At 46.3% G+C, this 17,685-nt stretch overlaps 1 protein-coding gene across 1 annotated transcript in view; it reads right to left on the bottom strand.

Moving 5' to 3' along the window:
* Window positions 1-4,134: 4,134 nt before the first annotated feature.
* Window positions 4,135-17,685, bottom strand: part of ULK2 (unc-51 like autophagy activating kinase 2) — a 66,470-nt gene continuing 52,919 nt past the window's right edge. The window contains exons 20-27 of the mRNA XM_059997625.1: window positions 17,231-17,334; window positions 14,125-14,274; window positions 12,503-12,711; window positions 10,778-10,956; window positions 10,248-10,366; window positions 9,759-9,916; window positions 7,204-7,339; window positions 4,135-6,389 (exon numbers count right to left, since the gene is read on the bottom strand). Coding sequence (XP_059853608.1) covers window positions 6,331-6,389; window positions 7,204-7,339; window positions 9,759-9,916; window positions 10,248-10,366; window positions 10,778-10,956; window positions 12,503-12,711; window positions 14,125-14,274; window positions 17,231-17,334 — 1,114 coding nt within the window. The 3' untranslated portion in view covers window positions 4,135-6,330. The remainder of the gene's footprint in view (window positions 6,390-7,203; window positions 7,340-9,758; window positions 9,917-10,247; window positions 10,367-10,777; window positions 10,957-12,502; window positions 12,712-14,124; window positions 14,275-17,230; window positions 17,335-17,685) is intronic.

The following is a 17,685-nucleotide window of genomic DNA, read 5'->3' as shown; positions in this document are numbered from 1 at the left end:
TGGTCTCACCAGCCCCAGGAGGGGTCTGGGGGGCTCCTTGGGGCAGTTTTCCTGGAGGAAGTGGGTATAGGACTCACCTCCCTGCTTCCATCAGAAGGGAGCTGGGCTTCTGGGGGTCAGGGTCAAGTGGGCACCTGGGGACCCTGTGAGCTCCTGTGCTTAGGTTTTCCTCAGGCCCTCAAGTGCCCGTCACTGTGCAAAGGGCATTTTCCCCACAAGAATTGTGTGAGAAGGTACTACTCTGATCTTCAAAGGACGGAAAATGGAGGCCCAGGAGGGCGAGGGGACCTGCCCAAGGCCACACAGCAAGAGTGAGAAGTACCTCGTTTGTCAAAGAAGCAGAAAAAACATGTGCTCCCCAAAATGTTCCAAAACTAAGAATTGTACAGATTTTGCATTCCGTGCGTTTACTAGCCATTTGATGAAACGTCTAAGAGCAGAACCGTCGCTGGGGAGGTGCTGCTGACCCGGGAACACTGTCCACATCCGTGCTAGCTGACCCCAGCAGGGCGAGCAGCACGTATCCCTGGTGACCTGTGTCCGCCGCCGCGTGCGCTTCGATGCCCGGCTCTTCCGTGGTGCATCTGTGCGCCGGGGCCACATGCGACGGCCTGCAGGCCAGGTCCGGTCCACAGCCTAGAGATTAAGAATGGTTCTTACATTTTAAGTGGATTGGAAAAGAAAAGGCTATTTTGTGACACGTGAAAGTTACAAGAAACTCAAATTTCAGGTGCATCGTATTGGCCCCGGCTACTTTCCGTGGCACGACCGCAGAGCCCAGGAGCTGCCAAAGGTGCCGCCGTAGGGCCCTGAACGGAGAAAGTGGGCACCGCGTGGTGCCCTGGGCGTCCTGTCCGATTTCCTCTGACACGACGCTACAGACGAACAGATGACCGTGTGGAAGGAAGCTGGGATCCTCACGAGTAAACAAGCCGCTTATGTAACAGGCATCTGTTTCCCGAGAATCCCCCCCAGGTTTCATATCCTTTCTGAACTGACACGCTTTTGTCACATGCTGGCTCCTCTGACGGCGACTGAATAAATGTTGATGTGTGCTCCGCACCAACTTGTCTAAGCGTTGTTGTTTTAGCACTTTCTCAGTGGAAAGGAGCGTTCACGTCTCCAAAATCCCGACGTGCTGAGGAACCAGCCTGTGACTGCTGAAGGGCCCCCAGCCTCAGCCTCGCTCACCACCCTGCACCCACCTCCCGGGGCTTAGATCCGCCCCCCTATTGTGAGCCCAGAGACTGGGACCCTCGGCCCGTCTGTGCCAGGGGGCTTTTTACTCTGCTGCTCCAAGAAGCCTTCAGACTGAAGGGGGGGGGCAGGGGGAGGGCTCTGGGGGGGGAATTTCCTTATTTTCTCCCAGCATTTCCCCCACCTTAACTCCCCTCATCTGTTGTGTTTACTGCCAATACCTTTCCTAGCTGATGACCTGAGTTTTAGAGTTCTTCCTGGACCGAAATCACCTTGTTAAAGAATTACAAAATTAACAAGCTCAGAGTGAAACATCAGCATCGCCACCCCCCACGACAGACACTCCCGACAGGGAAGGAGAACTTGTCATCCCGCTGGACCAGCATCCTCATCACCTCACAGACCCTCCCCTCCGTGGAAGGCACCCTGCCCTCGCGAGGATCCCCAGATCAGCCGCCCGCCCTGTGGTTCATTCTCAGCACACAGCCCGCTCACCCACCATCTTCACAGAAACCCTCCAGCTGGAACAGAGGCAGGCCCGTTGGGCCCCCATCAGAGCCCCTGGCCGCAGCTCGGTGTGCCAGGCAGAAGTCCTGTTGTCGCCCAGACGACACTCTGGGCAAAGGCACCTGTGACCTGCCCCTGCCCGGCCCACCATCTCCCTCCCCGACCTCACCCTGCAGCAGGGGTGGGGCCCAAGGGCAGAAGGTGGGAGAAGGGGCAGCTGGGTGGGCCTCAGTGCTTCAAGACGAAGACAGGGATCCACGTGCCATCTCCTGTTGAGGGACCGAGGGGAGGGCGCTGGCTTACGTCCCCGGGAGAGGGCCCCTACGTGCTGCCATCAGCAAAAGAGCCGGTCTTAGGACGCCAGGGCCTGCAAGGGTCCCCTTGGCAAACCTGGGGTTGAGGTCCCTCCCACCCAGGACGGGCCGAATCCCTGCTGGTCTACCTCAGCGGCTCTCGTACAAATAAACAAACAAGCAGGGAACCTGCAAAGTGTCCATTTGTCCGTGTGTCCCTGAAGCCCTTCCCCTGGGGATTCTGAGGGTGGTTTCAAAGCTTCTGCTCTTGGGCTCCTGCCCCAGCCCCCAAGGGGGTGGCAGGTCTGCTAACCTCACCTGCTTCTCAAAACTTGCTGCCTGCCGCTTGGCCGGGGGAGTCCAGCCAGAGACACCTGCGCACCGAGAAGCATAAAAGTGCATCAGCAGAAAGGAGAGGCTGGAAGGCCGAGGGGTGAGCAGGGCCGGGGCTCCAGGCGCGTGTGTGGGATGAGCAGCTCGTGGGCCCAGGCCCTGCCCAGCAGCCTGGCTGGCCAAACCCCAGCCCTGGCTTTTTTCTCTTTGGAAATTATTTGCCAGGCCTGCCTTTTCCATCTGTGAAATGAGGCCATTGAGGGTTGGTACGAAGATCTAATGAAGTAATAAATATAAGATTGCCACAAACCTTGAACTACAAGGGTCAGATCAATCCACAGGGGAAGGACGTCTGCAAGCAGGTGCCCAGGGCTCGGCCACGGCGGCGGGGCTGGTCCTTTCAGAAGGTGTCCAGACAGAGCCTGAAACTGGGCCTCGCCCCAAACCAAGCCTAACAGAGAGGAGCTGCAGGCTGCCCACCGCCCACGGCTGGGGCTGTTCAAACAACCTCACGCCCAGTAACTCATTCCGTTCTCACCACCACTGACCAGCTCCGAGCCGGACGCAGACAGGTGTGGAGAGGTTAGGGATGGAGAGTGCCCAAGGACGCACCGCTCTGCACAGGAGTCCGAGACCAAGACAGCTGCACCCAAGGAAACGGAGAACAGCCTGCAGCGAGCAAACCCTCAGAGACAGGACAGCCTGGGAGCAGGAGGGCGAGGGGAAGCCCCAGGGCTCGGCCACCGCTGCTGCAGCCTCCGCTCAGATCCACGCCAGGAGGCTGTTCAGAAAGGACAGCACGTTCACAACCGGCCGAGCGAGGCCCTCTGTGCAAGGGGAGCCGGAGGCTCCGCCGGGCGGCCTGCTCTGCGTGGGTCCGTGCTGCCGGCAGCTCCCAGCCTCGCCTCCCTCCTCCACAGCAGTCTGGGCACTGACCCCTGGGCACTGACCCCTGTGACCCTTCACCTGTTTGGCTCTGCCTCGTCCACAAAAGCCGAGACTTCAGGGACCGACTGTCATTTCCCGCCGTGCGGTGCTTTCCCAGGTGGGTCGCTTCTGATGTGACTCCCTCTGATTCCGGTGAGGACGATGCCACCTTGACCCCTCTCCCAAAGACAGCATTCTGGCCAGGGCTGTGACAGACAAGGCGGAGACTTGGGCAGGGCCCAGGACTTCCATGGCTGAAGACCCAGGGCCCAGGACCCAGTGTCAGTTGTCTCCCGGCGTGCAGAGGTGGATACGGATGCTCCTAGGCTGCGCCCGTCAACGGAGGGAAGACACCAAGCTCTCCGGGCGGCAGCCAGTCTCCTTGGAACAACAGAACCGCACTCTGCTCCCGCAGGAGTGAGGGCTGCCCACAGAAGCTACAGGAGGCGCACGGTGCAAGCGGCAAGTCTTCCTCCGTTACCTCAAGCGCTTTTTAGAGCCAAGTCAGTGACTTCACACCCACGGTGCCCAGCTAGACTCCCCTGCTATTTACCTGTGGGGACTGAGGTGACTGGGCCCAAACAGTAACCCCCTCTCCAGGCTCCTCTCCTGGACCCCAGGAGGGGCAGAAGGACACCCCCCCTTGAAGAGACGGGCATGTGGGAAGCATCCCACGGGCCTGGCGCAGGCGCCATTAAGGCGAATCCTCACAGCAGGAACGGCCACTCGGCACGCTCACAGATTAGCCCCGTGTGCATCTGTGCGCCCGCCACCTTCCAGGCTCGCCTGAGACCCGGTGTCAACCCGTGAATATGTGAGCTGGTTTCTCTCTTTTTTATGAAATAGATGATACAAAATCAAAAGATACACGTGGAAACATAAAGCATTTGTTTATTATTGCTATAATCAAGGCAAAATCTCTTAAAACAATTGGCCTTGATAATGGAAACATAATCAGAACCATTAATCACGAGTTTACAGTTTGTTCTTCTCTGCTGTTCAGACTTCACGGTCTCACACATACCTCCTATCACCTGACCTTTGTCGTACAAGAAGCAGAAGAATGCACTTGGAGGTCACAAAGCACAGCCCGGCCACTTCCCTAGGTACTGACCGCAGACCAAGCACTTCCTCGCTGTGAACCTGTTTCATCCTGTGTTTAAAAAACAAGCGGGAGAGGGGAGGAGGGACCGGAATGTACCCACCCCCTCGGAGGATCAGTGAGATGACACGGGCGGTAACTGAGAGAACATACAAGAAACTGCCCTTTACACTCGAAAAAATCATACAAAATGGAGTATCACCAGTGACAGTGCTTACGGCCACTGCAGGGAGGGCAGGAAGCCGCCGCACAGCCCATGCTCCTGGCAGCCTGCAGGACCGTCACCGAGCATCTGAAACCCTGGGGCAGGGCGACAGGTGTTAACCACCAAGGCTCCAAACTCACTGAGGAAGGACCTGGCCTGACAAGCCACATCACAGGGACCCAGCCTCACCCTAGAAACACCTGGTCAGTTTTATTTACCTTAATATACATCTGTACAGGCAATAATAAAAAGGCTATGACACAACAATTCAGTGAGTTTTACCTAGTTTCATGAATAATGCATGCAGTTACAAATAAGAGGTAGAAACACTGTATTAAAGACCTAAAAATATAAACATCATATAAATAAATGTTCAAATTAACTGCTGGAATTTCATACAGATAAATAAAGTAAAAATTACATTACTTCGTCAAAGTAAAGAAAAACCATGTTTTTGTTTTTATCAGTACACTAAATTAATGCCGAAGAGCTTCTGTGCAATTTGTCAGAGTTCAGGTTACATTATCTAAAAGGATTAAAACTGGAGAATGGTTTATTCAAGTATTCAAGCAGGTAAGTAAGAGAAACGAAATAACCTACCACGTAGGCACCACCTCTAGAGGGGTGTTAAGTGCCCACATTCTCCATGACTAGCTACCTGGTGAACTGTCAGGACTAACAGGAAAATGCACACAGGCTGGAAAGAGCTGCCCATTTTCCTAAGAGAAAACATACCTCATTTTTCACTAATTTCATGTAAAATTCCACATCACTAATAAGCCTTTAAGCCACCAACTTTGTTTTGGCCCTATTGCAATCCTTGAGAGTGTCTCTGGACTGACACTTGTTCTGATACTGCCCCAACAGACCCAGCCTTTAGTAAGCCTAGAGGCCACAGGCATGAGTGCACATTCTGCATGCACAGTAAGAAACGCAAACAAAAGCAGACAACGAGCAACTCAAAAATATCACTGAGAAAACCTGTAGGTGTAGATGAATAGGCTAAGAAAATGCAAAGGTTCACACAACACAAGTTTTTTACCACTTAAAAGTCCACGAGAAATCACCTGTGAATTCTGGAAAGGGTACGTGTATATAATCAAGTAAAATATTTTAAACAAGTCCATTGTGCCTCAGTTAGTTTTAAACTGCAAAATCCAATACACAGTTGTTTTAATAAATTAGTGCAATATGAAAGATTTTGGAAGATTATTAATATGTGTCCATATTAGATCAAATTGAAGATTTCACAATCTCTTCCAAGAGACGCCTTTCACCCCTTAAGCTATTTCTTCCTGAGCTGTTTATGGACGCGTGCTCAGACTCAGATAAACTTACCCCGGGTATCAAACCGCCTGGATGAGACGTGGCTTTTTACTTTTTCGCCTCAGTGAACATGTGGAACCCCACACTTTGCTCTGGTGACTGGCGTGAAGAGCCACTCATCGTTTCATTCCTAATTACCCTTAAGAATAACTGTACTGACAACTCTAGTTCTAAGGTACATTTATTTACCAAGTTCAAACTGAAAGTCAAGTGGAATACTCTTGCTTCTGCTTCTACAAAGAAAAAGGGAAGGGGTGACTTCTCTGATAAGGCAGGTAGTTCTGGGGTTGTTTTTCCTTTTTGAAATCACTGCTTGCTCTTTGGTGGTCACCGTGTAGGAACCTACAGTTTCCTGGGGGTGGGGCGACAGGATCCAAGCTGTGCTCCCAAAGGCATCGCCTCACACCCACCACTAGTCCTGGGGGCAGGCCTGCTGCTGCTCACAAGGTCGAGGTGCTGTAGCAGAGTGCCGACAATCTCCTTTCAATACGAGATTTATCTAGAAATAAAATAAATTCATAATAAAAATCATTTATATTTTCAAAACCAAGGAAAGAAGAACCAATGAAAAAGAATCTCTCACTCTCCACCTACACCCTCACCTCTGTTCTATCTTTGCCCCAGAGTTAACAGTTCTGAGTATTTTTTCTTCTTTCTGCCTGGTAATCGTCTAGCTTAGCGCTGCACAGTGGTAAAAGCTAGATTAGCACGTCAAATGAAGAACATTTAGGTTTTAACAGCTAGTTCGCTCACAATTGCAAACAATCTTAGAACTGCCAGCCCCTTGTGGCTCTTCAAAATGTGGTATGACTACACCTCCTCCTCAAAAAAAACATCATTGGTCTTATATCTGACAAGTGGAAACACCATCCTGGTACCCTACCAGTGTCCACACTCCGTTCTGTACACCAAATCTGCAGTACACAGGGTTTTCACAGGGCTCTTCGGTCACGAGGATTAAAACAGCTGCCTTTCTTATTGTTTAATGATAAAAGCAAAGTTCTCTGCATACACAAACACACCCACCAATAGAGTCATGCAGTGTAGAAATCTAAAGACTAATGACAAAAGCCAACAGCTCTGTACAAGCAACCTCTCTAATCCTCACAACAGCTCGGCAAGGCAGGCATTGTTCCTCATCTTGTAGAAGAAGAGACGGAGACCACAGAAAGGGTGAGTGACTTGCCCAAGGTTGGGAAGCCAAGATGCAACCCTCAGGCTGCACGGTTCCAAACTCCATGCGCTGTCTACTGCACCAGGAGGAGACAATGAAAGTGCAACCAACACGCACACTGCTTTCTAAGTCAACTCACATTTGTGTACATTTTCAATATCTGCCGGGTCCTGGAGAATCTTAGTTAAGCCTTCCAAAAGAAGGGCCGCCTTATGATAGCGATAAACAATATCTTCAGTCTGCTGGAACATCTCATCCAGGGCTGCAGCCTGAACCTAGAACCAGTCAGCAAAAACAAGAAGATTCTCAGCTTTTCCATGAAAATACGAATCCATTCAGGCAACGCAGCTTTAAATGGAGTCTGTCTAAAATTAATACGTTTCGACAAAATGATATAATCTATTGGGTGAGCGACATAAAAGAGCTTCTTGACAAAAGAGTTACTCTGCATTCAAACATAACCTTCTTGAACTCAGAGATTCCTAACTCATGATATTTGCACTTCTAAACTGGCTCTTCTATGACTTCATTAAAAAGTTTATTTTAAACTTACACTTCCACACTAGTAACCTGGCATTTCACTAAAGTAGATTTTGTTACAATGAAACAATTAAATGACGTTAAAAGCCACTTATCAGCTTTTCCTTTTAGTTACAGAGTTTTCTGGTGTGTGGGATTCATTCATTCAGAGGTATTTACTGGGCACCTGCTGAGTGTCGGCCCAGAGTGCACGATGAAGGTAAGCTCACAGTCCAGAGGGAGGCGTGGGCTGTGAACTCCAAGGGGTACCTGGCATCACAGGAGGAAGCCCCGGGTGGTACGGAGCACACGCGAGAGGCACCTAACCCGACTATGGAGGAAGTGGTTAGGGAGCGCCTCCAGGAAGTGATGCTGAGGCAGAGCCATAAGGAAGCAGGAGCGAGCCGGGCAGGGGGAGAGGTGGGTAGGGCTCCCCAGAAAGACGGGCATGGTGTCATTCACGGGGTTATGAGCATGTGTTTCCCCAACAGCATGCTGATTTTCTCTTTAATCATTCACTGCCCAGACTGTCAGTAATCCAGTATCCTAATTTACTTGTCAGTATGCTCTGTCTCTTTCAAAGAGTAAAGCCACATACAATATGATAAATAAAATGGACACAGAAAATCCAAGTCCTGAAAAGGAAGGAGAGAAATAACTAAATATAAGTTGAGTGTCTCCAAGCTTGCTCAGCAGCCAGGGCACAAGGAGAGTCTTGTTGGAGGCACGTGGCTCTGTCATCAGAAGAGACAGAAGCACCCTAACTCCGTACAAGAGGACGTCTTTCCTGGCACAAATTTCTAAAAGAAAATCTGTCTTATGAAGTCTTAATTCGGTACAAAACAATACAATGCATATTATTCATATCAACAGTTTAGGGCAATATAATGTATATTATTCTCATCGACAGTTTATATTCCAAAACTATTTTCATACGCCTTTTTATTATGATGGCTTTCAAAATAAGACCAAGGGGGTAATATAACAGTACAATTCAAAGTACACAAATTTGAGAGGGAAAAGGAAGCTCAACTATGTTAATATGGTAAAAACTATACGGTTGGTCAGTAATTAAATTTTTTCCCACTTAATTCCTTCTTTGACAGTCCCTAATTTCATGTTTCCTTCAGAGCAATTTTTCCTCGAAGATACAGAAAACAAATTATTTCCACTAATATAACCAGAGAGTTGGAAAAGTAGATTATACTTTGTGTGTCTACACTTAAGTAAGGTCAGTTGTGGAATCTGAGCACGTGAATTTCTGCAGATTGGGTAATAAAAGCAGTATTTTTGTAATGTTTTATCAAGCCAAATTCCTTAAATAGCAGAAAATGAAGACAGAGATCCAGTGAAAGCTCTTAGATGCAAACTATAAAAAGATTAGATCATGCCTAATGTTAGCAATTTTTTTTTTTTTTTTTTTTTTTTTTTTTGCGTTACGCGGGCCTCTCACTGTTGTGGCCTCTCCCGCTGCGGAGCACAGGCTCCAGACGCGCAGGCCCAGTGGCCACGGCCCACAGGCCCAGCCGCTCCGCGGCATGCGGGATCCTCCCGGACCGGGGCACGAACCCGCGTCCCCTGCATTGGCAGGCGGACTCGCAACCACTGCGCCACCAGGGAAGCCCAATGTTAGCAATTTTTAAGAGGTATGGTAAACTTTTACCAAATGTGGTAGGTAACCAACATAACTTATATTTGTTGCATGTTAATTAAGTGTAATCACTCCTTCAGGAAGAGGTACCACAATACCTGGGACTTGGGAGTGGTGGGGCATAAACTCTTTTTAAAAGGATGATGTCAAGTAGGTGTGCACTTCAAAAGATGCTCTTAGGGAACTTCCCTGGTGGTGCAGTGGTTAAGAATCCGCCTGCCAATGCAGGGGACACGGGTTCGAGCCCTGGTCCAGGAAGATCCCACATGCCGCGGAGCACCTAAGTCCCTGCGCCACAACTACTGAGCCTGCGCTCTAGAGCCTGTGCTCCGCAACAATGAGAAGCCACCACGATGAGAAGCCCGCGCACCGCAAGGAAGAGTAGCCCCCCACCCCCCCGCGCTCACTGCAACTAGAGAAAGCCCACACACAGCAACGAAGACCCAACGCAGCCAAGAAAAACAAAAGGTGCTCTTAAAGACAAGTAGTATTACTATGCAATATTACACCTTAAAAAGGGTTACCATTTCTACAGCACAATTATAGATGAGTTTCTCTGCTGTTACGCTGTTGATTTCATCAATAAATCTCTGTTTGTCAGAGAAGAAGCGATTCAGCTTTTCTGTAAGTTTCTTGCACATGCTGATGCAGAATTTATATCGTTCATTCAGATTTTTGACAACTGGAAAAAAATTGAAATGAGAATTTTAATTTTCCTCCAGAAACAGAGTCATGGTGACAAGCAACTTTCCTGCTAATTTATGGAAAGCGACACTAAATGATCACTGAAAAAAGTGACTGGAAATCATTCTTCCACATGTTCTCTCTCTTAGTGAAGACTGAGAATAAAGTAATTCTGACTGCTCTCGGTATCGGCTAAATGGCAAAACCAAAAAACAGAAAAGCCAGCATCTTTTCCCATTTAAGCATGCTTAATACCACGGTGACCCCTCACCAAAAACTCCCCTTCCCAGGGTAAGGGGAAAAGCAGCCCCGTCACGCTCTGCTTGTACCTTGTTTCACACCCGTGGACGGGCTCAGCTTCCCGGACTTGATCTGCTCTTTGGCGAGATGCAGAGAGGCTGCCAGCAGCTGTGCGGCCTTCATGTATAACACCAGCTGTTCCACCCGCCTGCACCCAGAGACAGCAAGCAGAGCGTTAGCCTGCGAACTGACAGGCCAGTGCCCCATCACAACAGTCTCTCTAAGGGAACATCATTCCCCTTGACACTTTTAGTGCACGAACACCTCCTGAAGGGAGAAGGGCCGGCATGGAGAAAGACGTGTGTACTTTGAATACAATGGGTGCACTCAGATAAAAATACAATCTCTTTATCATCAAATATCTTTAACAGCACAATTTACAGGAAAGGAAACACCAAGGCTGCAGAACCTCCAAGTCTCGGCTCACACAGTGAAATCGAGCACAATGAGTTAACTCAGAGACGCCCATGACCTTCAGTGGATGACACGGCCCCCAGCTTGGACACCAGTTTACAGAGGGCAGGAAGCCTCTGGAGATGGACAGCAAGGGGGCACCTACCCCCAGTCTTTGCTCAGCTGGCTGATCTGGTCCACCACCGCGCTCTCCTGGATCTGGTACAAGGAGACCGCAGACGCGCAGAGCCCTGGGTCTCCCCCGCGCACGGCCGTCAGGTCCAGCACACACTCCGTGAACAACAGCATTGCGTTCAGGTGGCGGAAGGTGTCTGTGTGCTCTCGCTGCGGCAAAGCCAATCATCTTAAAAACTTGCAGGTTAAGGAGAGGCGCACACTCATTTCTGCACATAAACTGTGGCCACTGCTAATGTTTTCTATACTTATGAATGTCAGAATGATCAAAGGAGAATGAAAGTTTTAAATTCCAGAAAACTGTGAGAAAAATAAACACAAATGAAACCAAACAAGAGTGTGTCATATGTTTGTGTGTATGGATGTACGAGAGCACCCACAAAATTCAGCCTCAAAGATATGAGGTCATTGTACTTGCACCAGGAAAAAAATGAAACACGGAACAATTAAATCAATATACATGAGACAGAAACATGACAAAATAGATACCAAGATATAGGAATGTAAGGATATTCTGTGCAGTAAACCACACTTCTTGATAGTTTAATGAATTCTACTGACTTACAATTTCAGAGACACTTTAATTTCTGGTGGCTCTTCAGTTAACAGTGATTCCTAATACCAAGGCTCTAAATTTTGTGATCTTTTCAGTTAAAGAGTGGAGTATAGATAGACATAGTAGCAGCGCATTAAAAATGGGTACTCTAAAATTTATGTTCTGAGGTTTGTTTTTAGCTATAAATGTATTTTGAAATCTCAAATAAGACTAAGTTTCTCACTCTCCTTTTATGGTTAAAAAGGGATGAGAATCAGTGTACTAAAGACAGAAGAATAAACCAATCAACTTTTGAAAGTCTCTCTGCTCTATGACAGCATATCAGACTATATGTTCCAATACATATTGGAACATAATTTATGCCTAATTTGATGGAGACTGAAAAAACTCTGAAGATTGCTTTTCCAATCTTATACGTATTTTCAAAATTACAACTTAAACTTACTACAGAATCACTATTAAAATTTTGCATGCAGTACTTTATAACTTTTATGTGAAATACTTAATTTTCCTTCACACACAATAGAAATATGGAAAGAGAATTTGTTCTCTAGTTGACCTGGAGGAGGTGCAGTCTATGGAACACTGTCCTAGAGTCGACACTGAGGAATTAGCTAGCAGAGGCTCTGGAATCATAAAATTCACCTCTATTCTGCATTTGTGCTCAGCACACTTCACGTTCTGATGTGTTTTTCCCTGGAGACCTGGCTCCGTGGAGGGAAAAGGTACTGGTGTACACACGCAACTGTCCAGTCTGCCGGGCAGCTTTATTCCTCAGCGTTACTGACTGATTTGGCATCTTAATTTATTTTTTTAAACCTAAGTTTAAGTGTATCATTTTTATCTTATTAAGAAAAGCAAGCTTTGAGAATAAAAAGTTACAGTTTTAGGAAAAAGATTATGTTTTAAAAGTCCTGTAAGTAGTAAATAAACTTCAGATAAAGAAATTAAGAATACAAAATCTGTATGCATCACTTCCTGTCAGCCAAAGCTTGCTATGAATGAGTGTCACTGTCAACATTATTCTGAAAATATATGAGCAATGTTCCAAATAGGAAAGGTTAGGGGGATTTTGTCCTCCCGTCACCAACACTCTCCTCGGGGTCCCCGTAAGTGACACGTCACAGGGTCTCTTCCCACCTCCATCAGCGTCTCCTCGGGCAGTTCAGGGGCTTCAAAGGCGAGGAGCCCCTCCAGGCTGGGGGGTGAAGCACCACAAGGCGCGTGTCTCAGGCTGGGAGCTGCCTCTGCTCCCAGAGGGGGAGACCCCGAGCACAGCCCAGGCGGGGAGCCCCCAGACACACGGCCCCCGGTGGAGCCCAGGGAGCCTCCGGAGCCGCTGGAGCCCCCTGTGGAGACGGGCGAGGAAGCGTTAAAAGGAAGGCCCCCGACCCCTCCCTGAGCACATGAACAGGCTTTATCTTCCCAGGCTCACCTTCATTCCTTACAGAATCAGCACAGCTACTTTTAAATTCTGTTTTAAACAAATTTCTAACATACACATTTCTCCCTGCTGCTCCACAGTCCTCACGGTGATAAAACTCAGCGGATGTGTACGCTTCACTAAAATTATACCCCAATGCTTATGTGGGGGCACTTATACTATTTCTGATTTTTTTAATGCCACCAATAACATTGTAATGAAATCCTTCCTTCTTTTGAGTTATTTGTGATAAATACTTTATAAGATCACTTTGTTGTAAGTGGCCTTATAAACAGAATGGGATTACCACAGATCAAATATTACTATAAATATTTTTATAGCTCTTTGTAAGACTTGCCACGCTATTTTCTAAAGCAGCCGTGAGTGAGCGCAGAGATCCCACTAAGCCTCAACAACACTGGGCATTACATTTTTTAAACGTTGGCTTAGTTAACAGGTATAAAAAGTTATTTTCTCAAAGTGGTATTTTCTTATTATTTAATACTCTTAATAATCCTAAAATCAAGATTATTATTAGCTCTTTTTCCACTCTCATTATCTATTTATATCCTTTGCTTATTAATCTACTTGTATCTTGATTAGTAACTGATTTAGCATAAGAGAACTTAAGGGACACAAGGTATAATATATGATGTCAAATGATAACTCAAGTCCAATCTAAATACTTTCTTAATTTTTGGTACCAATTACCTATTTATAGACTATGGCTGATAAAACCAATCTATCAGCCTATCCAGAAGTAGGATATAGGATTAAGTGCAAAGATTGGGACTCAAAGTACCAAAACAAAGGTGAAACCTAGGTTTCTAAAAAAACCCACAAAACCAAAAATAAACAAAAATCTATCATTTTCAAAAAATTTACTGGATGTACTAAAATAAGCCTTCAACATAAGCTAAGAAGCACCAATATGCATAGCTGCTCTACTGTGACGTCACGTTCATGTAATAATGTTATAAAATTACATATATATTATTACAAATATATAACATAGTACCTTTTGTTTTGCAGATTTTTTTTTTTTCCCCACAAGTATTGTCTCATTTACTCTTTTTTTTATTTTTTGGCCGCACAGCGTGGCATAGGGGATCTTAGTTCCCCGACCAGGTACCGAACCCATGCCCCCTGCCGTGCAAGCGCAGAGTCTTAACCACGGGACTGCCAGGGAAGTCCCCTCATCTACTCTTCATAACCCTTTAAGGTAAAGTAAATCATTATCTCCACGTCATTGGTAAAAAAAACTACGTCACACCATTAAGCCATTATCAGAATCTGCACACCAAACACGAGCCCAAGGCGGAACTAAGACAATCCTCACCTGAGGTGGTTCTTGTCCGAAGGACTATGTGGGTACAAGCGGGGGTCGCAGCCCTGTGTGGAGGAGACCCTACCGTGAACAGCACAGCCCTGGGACTCGCTGCTGTTCCCACAGAAGGAGCCCGTGCAACACCACAGGCTCCTGCAGGGGCTGCAATAAAAAGTTCACCAAATGTGTCATGTATCAGAGGGTGGGTTTTATAGGGACACCTTTACTTTTATATTAGATTTGGTTTTTTTACAATAAGCATTTATTACTCTTAAAAACAGAAAGTTCAATACAGATCTCCATTAAAAATATTTTATGGTAATCTCTTCACAGCTGTGAATCTTCTTTTCACCAAGGCCTACAATTCAGTTACTTCTACGTGAATTGCCGTCACACCTGAGGATAATGTGAAAAGGTGGAAACCAAGAACTGGGAATAAATATGTGGGGAAACAACCTGATTAAAAAATGGGCAGAAGACCTGAATAGTTATTTTTCCAAAAAATATATATGGCCAACAGGCACATGAAAAGATGCTCAACATCACTAATCATCAGGCAAATGCAAATAAAAACCCCAATGAGACATCACCTCACACCTGTCAGAATGGTCATCATCGAAAAGACCACAAATAACAAACGTTGGTGAGAATGTGGAGAAACTAAGAGCTAAGCTGTTTTTGTTTTTGCTTTTTTTATAAATTTATTTATTTATTTTTGGCTGTGCTGGGTCTTCATTGCTGCACACGGGCTTTCTCTAGTTGTGGAGAGTGGGGGCTGATGTACAGGCTTCTCACTGCGGTGGCTTCTCTTTGTTGCGGAGCACAGGCTTTAGGTGCACAGGCTTCAGCAGTTGTGGCTCGTGGGCTCTAGAGCGCAGGCTCAGTAGTTGTGGCGCATGGGCTTAGTTGCTCTGCAGCAGGTTGGATCTTCCCGAACCAGGGCTCGAACCCATGTCCCCTGCATTGGCAGGCGGATTCTTAACCACTGTGCCACCAGGGAAGTCCCTAAGCTGTTTTATAGCTTATATTTTCTTAGAAGAAAATATACAGTTAGGCATTTAAGAAGGGGTATCTAGGGAAACTCAAAGACAACAGGGGAGACAAATACAAAGACACCAGAGAAAAGTTTACCCTGATACCTATGGCTACAGCAAACACTAAACACAGCCTAACTCTTAGCCAGATAAACAAAAAAAACACCTCACACTATTTAACTCAATTCTATGTCCAGTAATATCATTTCTGGCTTTCAACAAAAATTAAAAGGCAAGCTAAAAGGTAAAAACAGCTTGAAGAGACAGAGCAAGCACTGAACCAGACTCAGATACAGCACGCATATTGGACTTATCACACCAGAAATTATAATAACTTTGATTAATGCTAAGAACTCTAATGGAAAAAATAAACATGTAAGAGCAAATGAGTAACAAAGCAGAGAGATGGCAACTCTAAGAAAGACTCAAAGGAAATGCTGTAAGTCAGAATCACTGACACAGAAATGAAGAATGTATCTGATGAGCTCATCAACAGCCAGGACATTGTTGAGAAGAAAATCAGTTAGCTTGAAGATATGTCAATAGGAACTTCCAAAACTGAAAAGCAAAGAGAAAGAAGAATTAAAACAACAACAACAAAAATCCCAGAATATCCAAGAACTGTGGGACAACTACAAAGATATAATATATGTGCAACAGGAATATGAAAAGGAGAAAGAGAAAGAAACAGAAGAAATATGTGAAGTAGTAATGTCCAAGAAATTTCCAAAATAAATGCAGAACCAAACCTTCCAAGTCCAGGAAGCTTAAAGAACACCAAGCGGTTAGAATGCCAAATAATCTACACCTGTGCATTTCATCTTCAAACAGCAGAGAATCAAAGAAAAAGTCCTGAAAGAAGCCAAAGAAAAAAAGCACCTCATTTATAAGAGGAACGAGGGTAAGAATGACACGAGACTTCTCTTCAGAAACCATGCCAGCAAGATGACGGTGGAGTGAAATATCAAGCCCTACAGCACAGAAACCATACTCGGGTGTTTGCTGGTCTAGATATTTCCTCCTTTGGAGGCTCATGGGAGAGACGGTAAAAGAATGACAGAGAAAACAAGAACAAAGAGGCTCCAATACTGACTCAAATTTAAGTGGACATCATAATCACGTGGGGAGCTTGTTAAAGACACAGATTCCTAAACTCCTTTCCCGGAAAACTTGATTCAACGAGCCTGGGTTAGGGTCTGGAGCCAGCCCTTTGTTTTCATTTTTTGATAAGCAGTCTAAAGTAATCTGGATGTGGGTCCATGGACATAAAGTTCCCTGGAACAACTATGAAAGAGCCAGGGATCTCAGTGACCTATGGTTCTTTATAGGTTGGGCTTGCTGTATAAGAGATGCTCAAGAGTTCGTATGTGTAAGGCAACTTTGGCCAGTGTTGTCCTACTGATAAAAAGCAATCTTGGTCAGCATCTAACTTCTCACTCATGGGCTGCCGATCATCAAGACACTGAACATGTCCCTATCTTGACAGGCTCCTAAGAACTTAGATGAGATGACAGGGACTGGATGAAGCAATCTGGTCAACAGGTTCGTGAACAGTCACCAGAAGTAGATGGGCAGAGTAATTACCCCCACGCCCAAACCAAAGATGCCCGCGTCCTGAGCCCTGAAACTTGTAAATAGGCTATGTGACACGGCAAAGGGGAACTAAAGCTGCAGATGGAACCAGGGCTGCTCATCAGCTGAACTTAGAGAGATTATCCAGTGGGTCCAATGTAATCACAAGGGTCCTTTAAGTGTAGACTAAGGGGGCAGAAGGTCTGAGTCTAGACTGGCCATTGCTGGCTTTCACGGTCGAAGGGGCCACAAGCCAAGGGATGAGGGCAGCCCCCAGAAGCTGCAAAAGGCCAGGAAGTGCACCCTCCCCGAGAGCCTGCAGAAGGAACCAGCCCTGCCTACACCTCGGTTTTAGCCTAGTGAGACCCACTGTGGACTTCTGCCCTCCGGAACTGTAAAATAATACATCTGTGTTGTTTTTAAGCTACCAAGCTTGTGGCAATTTGTTACAGCAGCAATAGGAAAGTTAACAAACAGATTACCTGCCTAAAAAGAAACCGGACTTCTCTTACCTATATCCATTGGTCGTTCTGTATTTAAACTGTCCGTGCTGCCCTGATGTCCACCTAAAGGTGTTTTTACTGGTTGATCTGATAATTTCCCAGTACTGACAGATCTAAAAAGAAGAATGATAATAACGTAAATGTGTACTTTTAAAAAATCCAGACTTATCAGTAATAAGGGTGATTTAAGCCAAGCCATAAAAGGGTTAAAGGAAAGTCAGAGAACAAGGAGACAAAAAATTGAGACCAAACAATTCAAGGTAGAGATAAACTTCAATACCCAAAATAAACAAAAAGGCAGAAACAGACTACTCAGGAAACTCAGGAAGAGCTCTGGACTCCCACAGGTATAGGCAACAGCTATGGTTTTCAGAGATTCTAAGTGTATGCAGTTCCTTACACGTGTACAGTGTCATTAACCACTGGCATAAACCAGCTGCTAATCGGGTCTGGTTGTTTTATGA

The sequence above is a fragment of the Delphinus delphis genome, chromosome 19 (assembly GCF_949987515.2).
Source record: "Delphinus delphis chromosome 19, mDelDel1.2, whole genome shotgun sequence".
In the NCBI taxonomy this organism is placed as follows: domain Eukaryota; kingdom Metazoa; phylum Chordata; class Mammalia; order Artiodactyla; family Delphinidae; genus Delphinus; species Delphinus delphis.
Note: the sequence above shows the minus strand (reverse complement) of the source record. Positions and strands in the feature narration are given on the sequence as shown.